At 42.8% G+C, this 17509-nt stretch overlaps 1 protein-coding gene across 3 annotated transcripts; it reads right to left on the bottom strand.

The window, feature by feature from the left end:
* Positions 1-648: 648 nt before the first annotated feature.
* sh3tc2 (SH3 domain and tetratricopeptide repeats 2) lies at positions 649-16371 on the bottom strand. Of its 3 annotated transcripts, XM_085474947.1 has the most exons (23): positions 16126-16371; positions 12479-12587; positions 11264-11362; positions 10263-10397; positions 9331-9458; positions 9030-9135; positions 8736-8879; positions 7566-7764; positions 7408-7481; positions 7065-7260; positions 6668-6804; positions 6403-6453; positions 6003-6307; positions 5655-5849; positions 4471-5331; positions 4143-4363; positions 3858-4024; positions 3487-3664; positions 3239-3389; positions 2880-3002; positions 2619-2769; positions 2301-2497; positions 649-1748 (listed from the first exon to the last, which is right to left on the bottom strand). In XM_085474947.1, the coding sequence occupies exons 2-23, from the start codon at positions 12501-12503 to the stop codon at positions 906-908; spliced, it is 4686 nt and encodes a 1561-aa protein (XP_085331073.1). In that variant the 5' UTR covers positions 12504-12587; positions 16126-16371; the 3' UTR covers positions 649-905. The 3 variants fall into 3 exon arrangements, with proteins under 3 accessions (XP_085331073.1, XP_085331081.1, XP_085331064.1); XM_085474955.1 differs by lacking the exon at positions 12479-12587; XM_085474938.1 differs by lacking the exons at positions 12479-12587; positions 16126-16371 and adding an exon at positions 12588-16102.
* Between the last annotated feature and the right edge of the window lie 1138 nt (positions 16372-17509).

Genomic DNA, 17509 nt, shown 5'->3' with positions numbered 1-17509 from the left:
AATTTCCTCACCAAATTGTGCCTAGTCTGCATCAGTTTATGGTGGTCTTTCTATCAACCAAAACACATAAGAAACAAAGCCACAGGGACAAAATATACTGGAATACACTGCAGGGAAGCTGCAGAGCATTCGGGATCACTTTCTCACACCATTTACTCTTCTGTCCTCCTTTTGCCTGGTTTCAGGCATAAAATCTCACCTGGAACATTGTGATTTCTTTCTGACATCAGGTTGGTTTTGTACCTTCCATTAAGGAAAGTAAGCTGCTGAATAACGCACGTGTCACCTGTATGCAAATGATTTTTATCTAACCTTGTATTTAAATAACTCAGACATACTTCTGCTTATGTTTAAAACTTCCTCTACATTTACAGCATATCACACTTAACTTTGTTTTGAAATGGTTTCTAGGAAACCTAACTATATATATGTATGCATATACTGGAATGTGTGGCACTGCCCATGAAATGCTACCACAAAGAATCATTAATACTACCAACCATTATAGCAGTAACGGCTGGTAGTATAAATGAGCAGTAATTATTATTCATGTTTTATATCTGTTCTTCCTTATGGAAACATGCACATACTCTGCATATTCCTCTCTTATTTGATTGGGCAACCACATAAAAATCAACACTCAGCAAAGAAAATAACACTTTTTTTTATGTTTGTGTCATATCTTCCAGAGATACAAAAATGTACAAAACATATATTGCAAGCACAGTGCCCTGTGATTGCATAAGACAGAACGAACATGCTCTAAATCAGCGAATTGTCTCATAGATTTACAGTATTGGGTTTGTGCCCTGTGGCTTTTTCCCTGCCAAGACACATGTGACCTGATGAAGCAAAAGCCGGCAAGATCCGTAAAGGGAGAAAGACTATGTGCCTCCGTCAGCGTGTTAACCGTGAGCGCCACCAGTCTCACAACCATTTCTCTCTTTGCCCTCTCTTAGAGCTTCATCATTGTTTATAACAACACGCTGGTCAGTACCAGGCTCTGTTTGAGCTGGAGTCTCATTAGTGAGGGTGTTTTCGTCATCCTGAGTATCAGAATCAGCGTCTTTGGACTGTGCGTCTCCTGTGACATCACTTGTGCGATTAACAGGTATTTGAGTGGGAATGTTATGTTCAGGTGGCTTCAGGTGAGTTTGTAGAGTGTCAGTAGAGCTGCTGGAGTCTGACATGTCCTCCTTGGCTGTATCGAAGGACTCCGTGAAAATGCTCTCAGTGTACGACTGACTGGCGATGGTATCTGTCTCAGAGCCAGACACATCCACTGAGTCAGGAAGATAGTTATGGTAGGTTTTCCCATTAGCACCTAATCTAAGATTAGCGTCTGTGCATCTGTTGTCTGATTTCACGTGCATCCTACGAGTTCTTGGAGCCAAGTCATCTTCACTCGTCACACTTTCAGGTATAGAATAAAAAGAGGAGCTCGACTTAACCAAATTTTCTGTATATCCCACGTCAGCATCCAAGTTCCTTTCCATATTTTGGACGGCCTCTCTATCTGCATCATCTTTGTTTTCCTGTCCAACAGCAGTGCCTTCCAATCCAGCCAAAACTCTCTTCAGACTCTGGGCTCTGTCTCTGTAAACTTGGCACAGCTCAGCATCGGGCATGTGGTTGCCATGGATCTCGGCCAACTTCATGTACACCACATACAGAGCCTCAGGGTTAGCTTGGTCCTCAAGTGCTGCTGCCAGAGCCAGCTGGAAGTAGCCCACTGCATCAAAAGCATCCTGTAGAGCGAGCACGCAGAACAGAGGTCAGAGCTGGTCTTGTCAAAATCAAACACATAATTTCCACATTTGAAGGTTACATCGCCACGAGATGAACCTGAAAGCGATACTGTTTCTCAGCCAATGATTAAAACATGAGCAGGTCATTTTGACATATAGAAAGATAAAGCTTACATTTGCCATCAGCTTTGGACAGTGAAATCGATCATCGCCAACAGAAGAAGTAATTTCTCGAAAGTTCATTTTAATACAGAAAAACAAGCAGATTTTTAATACTGCCACTAAATCATTGGTTAAAGTGTAAAACAAATTACAGTGTGAGCGTGTGTGTTTCTCTTAACAGAGTAATATTAAATATGCCTGAGTCAGAACACACTCTTATTATATTTTCCTTTCTGGGATGATTTTTTCCATTTCTTTCTGAGAACGCTGACTTCAGCGAGATGAGGGAGAAAATAAGGGGCGGTGCGGTCGCTTCCCCACACAGGATCATTTTAGGAATGTGCTCTCTCTATCTTTCCCAATGCAACACTGTAACTGTGTCCCTTGTACCTTGAGTTTGTGTAGAGTGAAGTTTCCCAGCCTGCAGTAGACCTTGGTGTAGTAGCGAGCCTCCATGGGGTGCTGTAGGACAGGCGGACTCAGTGACAGCGACTTCAGGTAGTAGTTTTCTGCCATCTCATACTGCTCCAGACTGTAGTAAATTGTAGCTAATCGATGGTAAGCACTCCTCTCATTCACACTCACTCCTAAAGCAAAAAAAAGTCAATGTTTTTTTATAAAGTATCTTGCCAAGTACAAATACCACACTGTACCTGGATTGAGAGGATTATTACAGACATGAGGCTCAGGCACGGCTCAACTTTGTACCTGTTTTGCTGGCGACCTGGACAGCCAGTGTTGCGTACTGCAGAGCCTCCTCGTGCTCCTTTTCATTCATCAGCAGGTCTGTGAGTTTACTTAACAATCGAAACTCTGAGTGGATGTCATCGATGCTCCTCGCAAACGGCAGACTCCCATCCTGAAAGCAAATATAAGTAATTTTACTGAGAATCCAAACTTTCTACAGTTGTTATTGAAAAAAACAAAAAAAACAAAAAAAAACCCAGTACACTTGAAGTATCCTTTTACCCTGTAGAACGGCAGTGAAGCCATCCGGTTCCTGTGACCTTTAAAGTAAACATCTCCTGCCTCCTCATAGATGCTCATGGCAAAGTGAGGGTCATTCATCCTTAAGGCTGTCTTTACTGCTGCCTGAAAAACAAACAAGCAAACAAAACAAATACGACAAGACACAAGTAATCAAATGTTATCATTGGATCTTATTTTATACTTCATAAGTAAAAACATTAACTGTTTAGTAAGGGAACTGTTTGCTGCTCAGGAATGTGGAATATCGACATTCCAGGAATACCAGATTTATGAAACAACAAAAGGCACTGAAAGGAAAAAGTTCCCTCTACTACTGTACACACACCAACACTCCTCACCTGTAAATACATGTCAGCCAACTCATCCTCATAAACGAGATAATAAATGCGTCCGACCTGTAGCCAGGTCTCAGACTCTTCCTCCTTCTTTCCCAGATCGATAGAAATTCTCAAGCTTTGTTTGGTGTAGTCGAGAGATTTACGAGATGACCTGCACAGAATGCACGATTAAAAACCATAAAATCTAAGACACAAATGTTAGGTTACAGATAGAGACAGAATCATAGAAATGAGACGCAAATCTTCACCTCTCATCGTTGAGTGTGAGGTAGAGGCTACTGAGCTTTTCCAGATACTCCCCCTCCAGTCTCTTATCCTTCAGTTCTCTGGACACTGACACACAGTGCTCATAGTAGACAATGCTCTGACCATAAAGCAGCATGTCAGCATACAGTCGGCTCAGCACCTTGGCCACCACCATCTGACCTATGAAAAATTCAGATCAACATAACCAGCTAATCATACTGGTCATACCTGCTTGAATTTTAATACAAAGTCCTCTGTTTACATGCAGTTAGTAGTTAGTGTGCACGAATACATGAACCTAAATGCATGCTTGAAGGTGCCATTTTCAGTGGAGGTACATTACAGCAAGTTTCATGGATGAACTTGTACTTACTGTGCAGGTTTTTGGCATGTAGTGCAATTAGTAACCCAATTTCATAGCATGCCCTGATGTCCTGACTCCGCCCCCTGTCTTTGTAGCTACGCCCCAGCCACAGGTAGGTTTGAACGTGCTCCTCATCTGTCGGGCTTTCCCAGAGATCCCAAAAAAGGCACATGGATCTAAAATAAAGAGAAAATAAGATTATATCAAAACTAAATAATCCTATAGACGCTAGATTTGTTTGATCTGTCAAAACTTAACTGTGGCAGATTTTTCAAAAAATGTCAAAGATCTGACCTGACCAGGAAGCGTTCTGCAATCAAAGACGCCCCCGCGTCCAGTGCCAGACACCCCAGGTTGGCAAGTGCCAGGGCCTGATTCCTTTGGTTTCCATTTTCTCTGGAGATTACCAAGGCAGAGTGGAGGTGCCATCCTGCCTCTGGGATGCGACCCTGACGCCTCAGACACAAAGCCAGCAGGTTATGGATCACACCTCGCTGAGTGGGACTGTCTGTTCCCTGCAGAAAGATGCGAAGGCACGTATTACCCATGACATTCATGTTTGTTTAGACATTATTCACTGCGAGTGTGTCATTCTTCACCAGTTCATCACTGGTCACTGTACCTGTAGTGATGTGAGCAGTGGTTGTAGAACACTCTGGGCCTTCTCAGCCTGGCCTGTCAACACCAGCAACCACCCAAGCAACACAGATGCCTCAAATCCCTCCTCCTCATTGATGTGGCCTCCTTTCTCCACAGCTCGTTGAGCACAGTGCAGTGCTTTATCAAGAGCGCCGTACTGCTGGTAAACTGAGGCCAAGCCCAAACACAGGTCCCTTTGGATCTTCATGTCATCCTCGCGCTCGGCTATTGCCAGAGTCTGCTGCAGGTAAACTACGATCTGAGCAGGGAGCAGTGAGGTTCCTTCCTTCCAGCAGGGGTTCAAACGAACAGAGTTCCTGATAAATAATTCAATCCTCTGAAAGACATTGTAGAGAGTGTGGTCCTGTCTCGAATCCAGGCTCAGCGAGGCAAGTGCTAAGTAAGGCATGTATTTGCAGTGATAGAGCCAGCTGAGGAGCCAGTTGAGATCCAAAGGAGCTATCGGTTGCCCGTCGGCGGCAGACAGAGTCAGCGAAAGAAACTGGAGCCGCTCGACAAAAGGAAGAGCGTCATCGCTCTTCTTGAGTAGCAGGAAGAGGGTGGACATGAGGTAGCAGATACGAGCCTCCAGGTGCTTGTCCACCATCACCACCGATCTCCTCAGGAGCACCTTGAGCAGTTCGACTTCATCGGTCGATGTGAAGGAACGACAGGGGAGGCATAGGAGCAGGGCGCTGGCCTTCTCCAGAGTCTGGGGCAGCTTGTCAGTCATGCGTTGCTTCAGGTAAATAGCAGTGAGGTTTGTGAAGAGGGCAACCAGGAGCTGAACATCAGAGAAGCTGTCGACACTGACGCTGAGAGCTTCCTCGTAGTATACACGTGCCTGGGGAGAAAAGATTGTACACTGGTGTAGATCGAAAACAAATATGTTCCACCAAGTAAAACTGCAGCAAAATTCGGTGTTTCAAACCTATTTTCATTTAAAAGGTGCGACAAATAATTTGTGCACTTCATTTTATCTCTCTCCACACTGCAAAAAGCATCATTATTATTATTACAATATTATGTAAATGGTCATGTGTGGTGTCTTGTTACAGGCTAACTTGCCTTGAAATCTCTGTTTAGAAAACACTAAAGTATGTAATCATACAGCCTACAAAGCACACTTATGGTAAATGCAAATGAAAAAAAAAAACAAAAACATGCCTGTGAGAACTTTAGCTTCCTGGCACATAGTCTCCCCAGGAGAAAGCATGCCCGCCGATGCGCCCAGTGCATTCCCATTCTCTTGGCACACTCTCTGACACTCTCAAGGTGACCTGACAGCTCGTCCTCAGTCTTGCCGCTGAAAGTCACCCACAGGAAGGAATACTGCAGGTCATACAGGGGCAAGAAAGCATCCTGGGGGTAAAAAACAACAAACAAAGGGTTTTAGAGTTATTTTAGGCATTAACCGAGTTAACAGGAGGGCAAATGTCCTAATGAAAGTCAGACACAGGAAGCTCAACATGGCTAAGAAAGAAAGACTTGAGTAATGTAATAAATGAGGCAGACCTGGAAGTGTTCCTGGTTGAGTAGAGTCAGTGTAGGGTCACTGCTCTCTGACTCCTCCCCATCCCAGCTGTTCTCTTCCAAGAAAAGAGGAGGATCTTCCTGGAACTCGTCCAGTTCTCTGAATGTGTCATCCAGGGTGAAGGACAGGCGCTCTCCCTCTCGTGGCAGAGGGTTGAGAGAGTGACAGAGGGACAGATGAGGAGAGGAGCGAGAGAGCGATTGGCGAGGGGACGACTGGTGGGTGGGTGTGACTCCACTTCTCTCTGACATGATGCTTTGACGAGCGCTCGTAAGGCCTTTAAGATCTGTAAAGACGACAGGTATAATCATAAATCCTTTCTCAAGCTGCTCAAAGGCATCAGCATCGTAAACGTCAGGTTTCTTCTTAAAAAGTTATTACCATGTTTTGGCCGACTCCTAATGTACATGAAGTCGGTTTCATCCAGCCTATCTGGAAACACACAAGGTAAATCAATTCAGCATTGATTTTCCAGCTGGAAGCACAGATGGAAACTATCTTTCCCAGAATAAATTACAAATACCGCCGCTATTTAGGAAACAAACATGACTTGTATTTCAGTTATGCCTCGATGACACGATCCCTCCCTTTTCCCCTAGCTAATTAAAAGTGCAACATTTCTCAGCGAGCCCAGTCATTCCTTTACCTAGCCTGTAAACGGAGCTGATGTCAGTCGAGAAAAGCCTTTCCAGCAGGCCGCTGTCGCTCAGCTCAGAACTGCAAGGGTTAACCTGAGCAAGGCTGGCTTTCTCCTCCTCGGTTAGAAAGACCAATTGTCCATCTCTGTGTAACGGAAACAAAGGCAGCATTATGATTATCCAGGCCTCATCACCTGATCCGCCCTGTCCAGACTGTGAATCCTCGAAATAGGATTTCATAAAAGATTAGCAGAAGACTGTAAACAAGACACAAGGAATGTAGATGGTATTGCGATAAAGTGATTTTCAGGTGAAGCGTGAAACATGTTACAATGAGACCAGCTAGTTTAAGCCACTGCCTGGATTTACAAAAAAAAAAAAAGAAAAAAAAAAAGACTTTCTTACAAGGGTGCAGTATTGAGAGGCTTGACGTGAGCTATTTGAACAAAGCCGCGGCATCCAGTTGAAGTGTGTCGTCCTATGAAAACACCCAGGCTTCGGAGCAACAGACCCTGGATCTCCACAACGTCACCTTGGCTGAGCGGGAGCTCATCTGGTCCCACTGGGCTGTAGTCAGCTACTGCCACACAGGAGCCAGTCACTGAGGCATTTAATGAGGTGAAGGGCAAAAGAAACAACACTTTTAAGCACACTGATTAGGAATTTGAGGGTATATCAGTTAGTTACGCAGTTACATTTCAACAGGCACTGTGGTTACAGTATGCTGTATGTGATAGCAAAGCTTTACCGATAGGATGCTCAAATGGTTCCCTTTCTGTTTGTGAGCATCCAGCATAGACTGGGTACTTCTTCAGGAACCACCTGACCAAACAGGAAGTATAATTTAACAAATACTGTACTCCACATAGGTGAAGTGGTCAATTTGAGGAACAGATAGCAACTTACTGATAGAACGGGTAGGGCAGGGGCTGCATGGCAGTGACGGGCACCATGCCATGGTTTCCTGTGGTGAGCAAGGTGCCCTCCCACATGTCGTCCTGCCCCGTGTCCCTCACCACCAAGAGGTCATTCTTTTGGAACGACAGCTGCTCCTCATCCTCGTCATTGTCGGCTCTGGTGAACAGCGCCTTAGCAAAGCAGGATCCTGGAAGGAGACTGATTTTTAGTAGAGAGAATCAGCTTCGCTATTCCCCCGCCCGAAACACAAAGAAACACAAAACCCGTCTTTAGTCATTGCTTATGATGCTGGTAAACGTTACTGCACTTAAGTTCAAAATCAGCAAAATTGCCAGAGTTGCCGCGCCCTCATTCAGTCACTGGGAAAAGATGGATGTTTTATAACCTGGCCCATTAAGTTAATGTAATTTTCACCACTATTTGCCAGCATTGCAGTCCTATTATGCATTCCCATGATGCATTTTGCCTGAAGGATATGTTCAAGAGAAAGAAGGGATGTCTGTGCCGCCCCGGCAGGAGGGAATCGATACACATTCATGGAGGAGAACAGCACAGTAAGTTGTACTTCATGTCGTTGTCTAATGCATTCAAACAGCAGATCAAATTTGGGATTTTGGTTTAACAGTAACTCTATAAACCTGATATGAATAAAAGTGTGATTATAATGTTGACTTGATTAAAAGTGTATCGTAGTTTCTAAATTAGTTTCCGCACAGCACAAAAGTGCTTCCACTACATATGAGGTGGGTCTGTTCTACAATTTTACTTAAGCTATGTGAGGCAACCTGTTCATTCAAGTCTTAATTGGGGTCACAAAGAAATGGATTAAAAATAATGGGATCAAATCACAGTGAACTCAGTTAACATCCTATAATTAACTACTTAAGTTCAAGCTTACTCTGACAATGACTCATTTGACTTTATCTTTCTTTTTTAAATCTCATTATGAATCAATAGATTAACATTTTGAAATACAGGCAGCAGCTTTAGAGTCTAAAGTATAGACTTCGGATCACTGATTTACTGACAGGATCTCATTTCTATTTACAGATGCTTAACCTTTTCCCTCCACATGTTATCCCTGTGCAATGCCAGGCCTGATAAAACAAACCCTTACATTTCAGTGACATGAATTACTGCGCTTACAACACTACTGACCTTCCTGGAGTAAAAGTCCAAGGTACAGTGTGGCCAGATGTTCCTCATCCACCGTCACACTGATCTGCAAGTCACTGAGCAGCTCTGGGTCCAACCAGAATGACGGATCGCAGAGGAAGTTTTCCAAGCAACGAGCCACATAGCCTGGGCAAGAGCACATGCAACACCAGATGAAATACTACTGCTTATACTCATGCCAACCAGTACTATTACTGTGATGATGGCACAACAAAGACGAAAAAGAGAGAATACAGACATTGAAATGTCATCCAGAAGGTTGCTTATTAGTCCTACCTAGTGCAAGGTATGTTGAAAACTTCCAGATTTCCTCTACAGTTTTGAATGTGAGTACAAAGCTATCCTTCTCAGCGTGGACAGAGACCAGACGTGCAGACAAGTCCTGCAGAAACAAAGTCTCACGTTACAGTAAAAAGTCATTAAGCCATCTCTATAAAGTGCACATTACATGTACAGTATATAATACTGCGTAATATGAAATCATTATATGGTAAAAATATACTACTTTTTCATTATTATATCAGACAGTTTAGAAGTGTAGGGAAGCTTGTGTGTCGTCTTCATCATAGGGACTCACTTTGAAGAGCTGTATGACGTCCTGGCTGTTGCTCTCCACCACTCGGAGTCGTGTGCGTAGCGCCTCCTGGAGGGTCCGGTCAGAATCTGCACTGGAACGCCGTCGTCCGGTGAACAGTAGCACAATTTCTAGCAAGAGGACAAAATGCGCTCTGGGGTTATCAACACTGAGTTCAAATTGGTTATAGCAGTGAAATATGAGGAATATAAAGAATTAGCCTTTTCTACTTCACTTATATTGTACTCAAAGTGCTTTATATAACATGTTTCCTTCACCCATTCACGCACATTCGCATTGTGATGAATGCACTGGAACACTTAAGGTTCAGTATCTTGCCCCAAAATACTTTACAGCACAGATTGGAGCAGCCAGGAATCAAACCACCAACCTTCCAGTTAGTACATCACCCACTCTACCTGAGCTACAGCTAACCAGGAATAAATATGGAGGGCATTTTAAATCCTTTTGTTCCACTATTCAGAGTATCTCCAAAAAAGTAAAACATAAAACCGAAACCGGAATAAAAACACATCATTTTCATCAAAAAAAAAAAAAAAAAAAAAAAAAAGCAAGATTTTGTCAAATATTTTCTCTGAGAGCTTATATTTCAGGAAGATGCTTTGTGAGCACAATGTGATTCCTCAGAGGAATAACAAAGCTATTAGGCCTTTTACTGGACACTCAGTGTGGCCATTTAAATCCATTTGAGAGGAAGAACCTGAGGGAAAATGATGGATGAAGTTAAAATGCTGAGTGAGTAAAACATTAGCAGACGGGGAATGTTGTTCATCAGTATGCATAAATATAATATGCATGGGAAACGATCCTGTGTATGAAATTAGTTTAGCAAAGCTTATACGAAAGCAGGTTTTCCAGTAATAAGGCAAAACAATCCAGGCAAATAATTCGAGTAAAAGCGCCACAAAGTGTACCTGAAGAGAATTTGTCTCCCAGTGACACGGTACTTCCTCTAAGGAAGGCCTCCTTCCTCTTCTTCCAGTAACTGTCAGGCTCCACCGTACCTTCACCTGATATTACTATTGCAACATCCTCCTCTTCACCAGCACCTGAAAGAGGAAATAAAGTCATGAAACAGTTCCTGAATATAGTTTAGATCTTAAAATTTAAACAAGAAGAAAATGAGGAGAGGAAACTCAGCGTACTTTTGGTTAAGGCAGTGTTTCCTAAACAGCATTTTCACATTTGAGGTGTAATCGAGACGTGGATGTTGTATGTGGAAACTATTTTATCAAAACAGACAACACAAGGGCTTTAAGAGTAGATTGCTACTGCAATGCATGTTCCAGACTGGCATGGAGATTAAACTGGGAATGTTACCAGATGACACAAGATAGCAATCGCTCTTTGCTATTTACAAAAACAACACGCTGCAGTCTGTATTTGAACAGGATGAACTCATGAATTTAAAAGTAGTTTCTAGACTTTCTTTCTAATATATCCACAAAAATCCACAGTAGTCCGTCAACTGACACCACCCATCCTATCTTCCAGAGCCGGATGTTGTAAGAAATGTTTGTTTGTCAAGTTTTTCATTTTATGCTCAGTTTAAACTCATTTGCTACATACTTTAGTAGATTACAGCTTTAGACATATCACCAATTACTCTAGCACTTTTTCTGTGCCAGCCATTTAAGTAAACAGGATCTTAATCATTTCTAAACCTGCAGCAAGCTGAATGCACACGCTTTTTTTTTTCAGGAAAGTTGATACGGGCTGTCCCTGGTTTGTTCCATTGTGCAGGGAGGATATCCCAAACACTTCCTCTGCTTGAACACGGCGCAAGCAGCACCGCTCCTTCTCACATGAATGCTGATGACTTATTTGTACTCTAAACTAATCGGGCACTTAATAATGTTATGATTTCAAACTGATTCCAAACATCCGGCTGTTTGGTGCAACATAGCTAACACACCTTGAGTCATGATGTCATTTCCTGGGAAGTGTTCATTAGCTCCACCGAGAGTATATGGCGGTTCCCTCCATAGAGCATCCAGTTCGGCAGGAGAGATGTCTGGAAAAAGAAAAGCAATGACAATACTGAAAAAATTGAATTGTTTCTATGATCCTAAGCAATACAGCGTTAAATATCACAACAGTAATAGTCTAAAAATTTGGGGATACATGCATAATGTATTTTCTTTGATCCACCACTCCTGCATCTACTGGTTAATACAAAGCTACAGCCAGCAGTCACTTAGCAATTAGCTAACCTATCTTTAAAAAAAATAAATAAATCAAACAAATGTTGCTTATCAGTACCCTAAATCTCATTACGATCCTCATTAATCACCTTTTTGAATACTTATAAGGTAGACCATTTCCTGGCAGGAAGTGTTAAAAAGTAACCAGCAAAGAATCCAGGAAGTTATTTTATTCATATCAAGGTTCATTAAGGAGGGTTTGCAAACTCAACAAAACAAAAATATATGAGTTGAGTTTAATATTTGCTTTTAGTCCTTTAATATATTTTTAGTCTTTAAGTCAAGATCCTCCTGGGTGTAGCTTTACCTTACAGATGGAAGAGAAGAATCTTCTGGTTTTTTTAAACAAATATGTTTCTGGGTGGGGAGAGTGCTGACATCACTTAGGGAGACGGAGGTATACTTGAGCTTTTTCGTTAGTTTGAGGAGTTGTTAAGGGTATACACGGACGTTAAACACACACAGGCCGAGCACGGACACACAACTGCACTGACATCATTAAGACCTCCAGGCTTACTCATACACACACACTCAGCTCCTCTGCCCCTGACTCCTCAGAGCACACATTTATGTCACCGTGGTCACAACATCAGACGTAATTTAAATTTTAAAAAGGAAAAAAAAACTGTAATAATTCAGATTAGAATTCCACTTTTTACATGTGTTGTCAGTGCAGAACCACAAAAGAACATCATTATCTTGATGCAAAGCATTCACAAAACAATGGGAGCACACAATTTAGTAACACAGTATGCAACATGACATTATGCCTAAGAGGACAAAAGCCTATTCTTTCCATTCTACAACACGGAGGACAGTTAGCACCACTGGGACTGCTTGAGTCAACACAAGCAAAGTCATGCAGTCACAGTGCAGAAACACACCATGCCTCCCCCCTTTTTATTTGTTTTTGTTTTTTTTTTTACCTTCTTGGCTAAGTGTATTACCCATGTTGTATACTGATTACTGCTCCTGCCTATATGACTGTAGCAGTTGCTCATGGCAGCAGAGCACAGAGAACGGAGTGGGACCGACCTGTGAATGAGGAGAGGCACAGTTTGATGAGCGGTCCGCAACAGGAGGAGCTGAGGAGAGGTCTGCAGCAACAAGACGCCATCTGGCCCAGGAGTCGGCAGCTCCCAGAGATCAATGCCATCCCATCAGTTCCTCTCAGTCTCTTTAACAACAACAACTCCCTCTCTTCCTCTCTACTGGACAATTCCCGGCTCCCTTCCTATTTCTGTACTCTCCTTCCTGCCCTGCTCAGTCTGTCTTCCCACCAGTTAGGATCTGTCTCTAATGTCCCCCCCCCAGTATTAATTTCTCCTTCTTCTCTATCTGTCTGCTTCTCTTTCTAATATTTCTGTGTCTTGCTGTCTCCATCTTCCCCCTCCCACCAGTCTTGCTCTCTCTCTCCAGTAACTGCCCAGCCAGTCAGTGAATGCACAAAGCACTCTCTGCGATTGGTATGAGTGTGTAGGGGTTGGGGGGGCAGGCCTCAGTGATAGCGTTCTTATGTGTTGTGTGTGTCAGTGAAAATATGCACAGAATGTGTGTCACATAGACAATGTGTGTGTGTGTGTGTGCGCGTTTGTTGCTGGGATAACGTATTGCTGATACACAGTAAGGTGATTCCATAGAGGGACAGGCTGCAAGGTCAGTGCTAAGTGGGGGTAAGAGTTTCCTGGTGACACAGGTTGAGGATCAGTTCATCTCCAACACAGAGTTTAACCCAACTCAGCTTTCTACCATCAGATGGCAAAGTGATATGACAAGAGCACCACAGAAAAGCCTCTTTCTACAGTGTGAGGTCACTGAGAAAAAAAAAGGCTGAATGCTGAAAATAGAGATGGCGTGGTGAGAAGATCGTGATAGACGCCATTGTTCTCACTTATGAGACACCCCTGATAATTAAGCGCATCAAAGGGAGGGGAAAATTAGAATAATTGACCTTAGGTGACCCATTACCATCAGAGAGGGACACGGTAAATAATACAACAATGGCTCCATTGAGAATGTGAAATTCTCTCCATTCTTAAAACATATATAAAAAACACAGTTACCCATACTATGATTTTCTCTTCAACATGCAGAGTATAGACAGAAGTAGTTATAATTGACAGTGTTTATGTCAATTATAACTGCTAAACATAAAAGCTTAATGGTAACTAATCACTTTCCTATTTTTAATCTCTCTCATCCATTTTCTTAACCACTTATCCAATTCAGGGGCAGACACGGCTGGGGCCTATGTTGGCAGTCCATCACAGGGCTAATACAAAGAAACAGACAACTATTGACAGTCCCATTCACAACCAATTTAGAATCACCAGATCACCTAAATATGCACGTCTCTGGACTGTGGTATGAGGCCAGTGTGCTCAGAGTCAAGCCCGACTGATATAATATGTTTAAGATCAATAATGATAAGATTGAATCCTGATATATCAGGGTTTGTTTGTTTTTTTGCTCGTTCAGACACTGAAGCATACATTTCCCTAACATTTGTTACCTGTAGTTACCCACTAACGTTCTGCACGACTCTACTCAGATCAGCTGTTATTGGTTTTTTGTGGCGTTCCAAATGTGTGTTCCCAAAAGGAAACTTGCAGAGTGCCTTCTGGTGGAAAAACTATGCAACGTGAACACTCTTAAAATTGTTGATTATTATAAAATATTATTTATAAGCTGTTATAAATGCCGGTATTGTTAGAAAGCCAATACCAGCTGATAATATTTACCCGTCAATAAATGGGTCAGGCTCTACCAGAACAAATCACACAGGGACATGGAGAAGATGCAGATTCCACACAGATCAACCACAGCTGACCAGTCGATCTGGTCAGCTGTGGTTGATCACTGTGTATTATCAGATAGGAGGTAGAGAAGTCTTTACAGGGACTTTACATTAATTTAAAAATTACTGAAACTGAAATACTACAGTAGGTTTTACAGCAAAGGGTGTTTCCCACAAAATCAATGTGCACATATCTATACTTATCTATTCCAACACTTTAAATGGAAAGTGAATAAAACTACCAAAAAGTGTTGAATTGATGACACAAACATCACATGCCGTAAAAATAAGCTTATATGGAGAGTAAACCTGAGTAGAATTATGCATTTTGTTTTTGTACCCGAACAGTATCCAAGTTAAACTTTGAAAACGTATCTGATGACTGCCGGCAGACACAGCAAATTGCAGATTACGCCGTTAACCGAGATGGAGGGGCCAATTGATGTAATGAGGTGATAGAAACAGCTGATGCCTTACACGCCTCGTGTCAGCTACCATCAGATGCAATCACTGATGTTGGAAAACAAGTGCTTCCGCAAAATTAGGCGATGCAGAGGCCTGATATTCTTGTCTGTAACTGGTCTCCTCTTCTTCATGACTGAATCTGCGTGCCTGGTGAGACAGAAAGCTGTAAACAAGCAGGAGCCATAGCAGGGAATATCCTGACGCTCTCTGTACAGCCCTGCTTGTTTGCCATTGTTCAACAAATATCCAATCTAATAAACGCAGACTGGTCTCCAAGCTCATATGTGCAGTCACATGCACAGGCCGTTGTTAGCATCAAAAGCTAACAGCAGCTGTCTCCATAAAACCATAGATACTATCAATAAAAAAGGTAATTTGATTATACAAGTCACGTAAATCCTCTTTACCAAACACCTTTAGATAAAACTATTGTTTCCTCTAAGCGGCAGTGTTCCAAACCCTTCTTCTGAGTGAGGCTGTCACAACACTTCACTAAAGTCTCTTATAAACAATGCTTGATTGCTGACTTGTTAAGCCTCAGACACATCATGCATTGCTTGTAATAACAGGGGCTGTTGTAACTAATGACCACATACCTTAAACAACCTCCCAGTCTCCACACAGTCTGAAGCCACAGCCACAGCCTGGTACACTATTGTGACACTCTGTGGGCCATGACAATAACATCTAGCATAATGAGAGACATATGGTGTGATCAGCTGTGTGTGTGGCTGCGTCCAACTGCATGACTATGCAGGAGATGTTTGAGGTGAGGTGTCTCTGGGTGTACAACGTAGGCTGGTAGACGGCAAACATGTGGGAGAGGAGTTAGCAGAGAGAAATGTGAGACAGGGGTTATGAGCTCTAAGTTTAGACTATAACCCCCTGTTAACTCACTCACATGCCTGTGTGTCTGGGACGGAGAGAGCTCCCTGCAGGGAGATTCCCACAGTTACACAGAGACATTTGGATCCCTTAAACACACACTGTGGTGGATCACTGCAAAATGTGGTGGATAATTTCCACAGTTCATTACAGTCTGATTCTAAGAAGCCTTTGGATTGCCGCTTAATTGAGTTTTCTGGCCTTTTGGAAGAATCTGTAACTATTTACTGTCAAACGATTAGTGAAACCGAGGAACTGAAATCACTACTTGGCAGACACTGCTCATTCAAACGTTCAGAAAACTGTTTACCGTTTTCACTAGAGACTGACAACAGCCTCATGGTACAAAGTACAGCAGCGACTGCCCAACGGAATAAAGTTTATAACACCACGAAACTTAAAGATCAGCTAAAAGCACATTCTTACCTCTCTGTTGGTGCCAGCTCTGTCTTTTCAGTTCATTCCTGGTGTGCGTGGCAGAACATATCTAATGAATGTACCGTGAGCGGTAACCGGTGAGCTGCGCGTCATGACAGCGGCTCAGTGTGCTGTCAATCTCCGCGGGTGAAAGCAAAGGAAACAGCGGAAAAAGTGTGGAAGTGAGTGAGAATGTGGGTGTATGCGTGGGTTTGTGTGCGTGCCTGTCGCTTCAAAGGCGATCCGAAACAGCGTGCCACTGACCGAGGAAGTTTTTTCCCCTGTAACTCCTCCTACATTTACTTTGGGGCAGTCGTAGGGCCTCCTTTTCTCTCTCTCTCTCTCTGTTTCTTCCCCTCTCTCACCCTCATGCATAAAAAAACTTCCTCTTTCTGTCAGAATCTGGAAACAGGATCCCACAGAGGACTAAACCGAAAAGAGGTCAGGTTATAAATATATCCTCAATCTATCTTCTCAAAACTATTCAAACCTGTTGCACGATTACAACATTCTTCGTAGTTAGAGTACCAGATGCACAATAATAAATACTTTCTCTCTTCCCATTCTACAACACCAGTCTCACCAGCTTGTCTTGCTGCACCACTAATGATGTCAGACGTTTAGATGACTGAGTAATCACCTGCTTTGTTTTGGGTTTTTTTTTTTTTCTCTCTTTGTATTGTTCAGCACATACCTGACAAATCACTCATCTTCATTACAAAGCTCCTGTTTTTTTCACAGGCCTGCTCAACAAGTCCACTGAATGTGGGAAATGTCCAGAGTGATGCCTGGAAGTGTGAAATATTTATCCTGGCGTGCTGCATGACACTACAAAAACAAAACAAAACAAAACAAAAAGGCACAGCAGTGACCTCTTGTCATTCTCTTTCTGGGCTATGTATCTCTGTTATGCATATCTGTGTGTGCAGTGATAATAAACGCCAAGCCGGCAGTGCTTTGGTCTGCCATTTTTTTTCCTGTTTCTTTTGCGTGCTTAGTTAAATATAAACTCTGGAACTGATTGTGTAGCCCCAAGTACACCACCACTAAGTCACCCTGAACACACAACATCGTCCCTGTGGTGCTCATGTGATCGTGCAACTGGCTATGCAAGGCTGGAGGACACAGACCATTTATTTTGCTCTGCTTCCAATAGTCTGAGAGTGTTGGAGGGGAGGGGGTGAAAGCAATAAATATCAGCAAATTACAAATAGCCAGGAATAAGTAGAAACAAGCAAGCACAGCGTTGCAGGATGAATAGTAAAACACGGAGTGGGTATGTGCACTTTCCCCTTGCCATGTGAGTGGACAAAGGGCAAGGATTGTGAGATTTAGTGAAGAATGCAGCACACTGCTGATCAGTGCTACTGATAGTGGACACATGGCCACGGTG

Source organism: Copadichromis virginalis, linkage group LG2, assembly GCF_057382275.1.
Source record: "Copadichromis virginalis isolate Kocher_CV1m ecotype Utaka linkage group LG2, C_Virginalis_male_GT1.1, whole genome shotgun sequence".
Classification (NCBI taxonomy): Eukaryota; Metazoa; Chordata; class Actinopteri; order Cichliformes; family Cichlidae; genus Copadichromis; species Copadichromis virginalis.
This window is presented reverse-complemented; position numbering and strand designations above follow the sequence as displayed.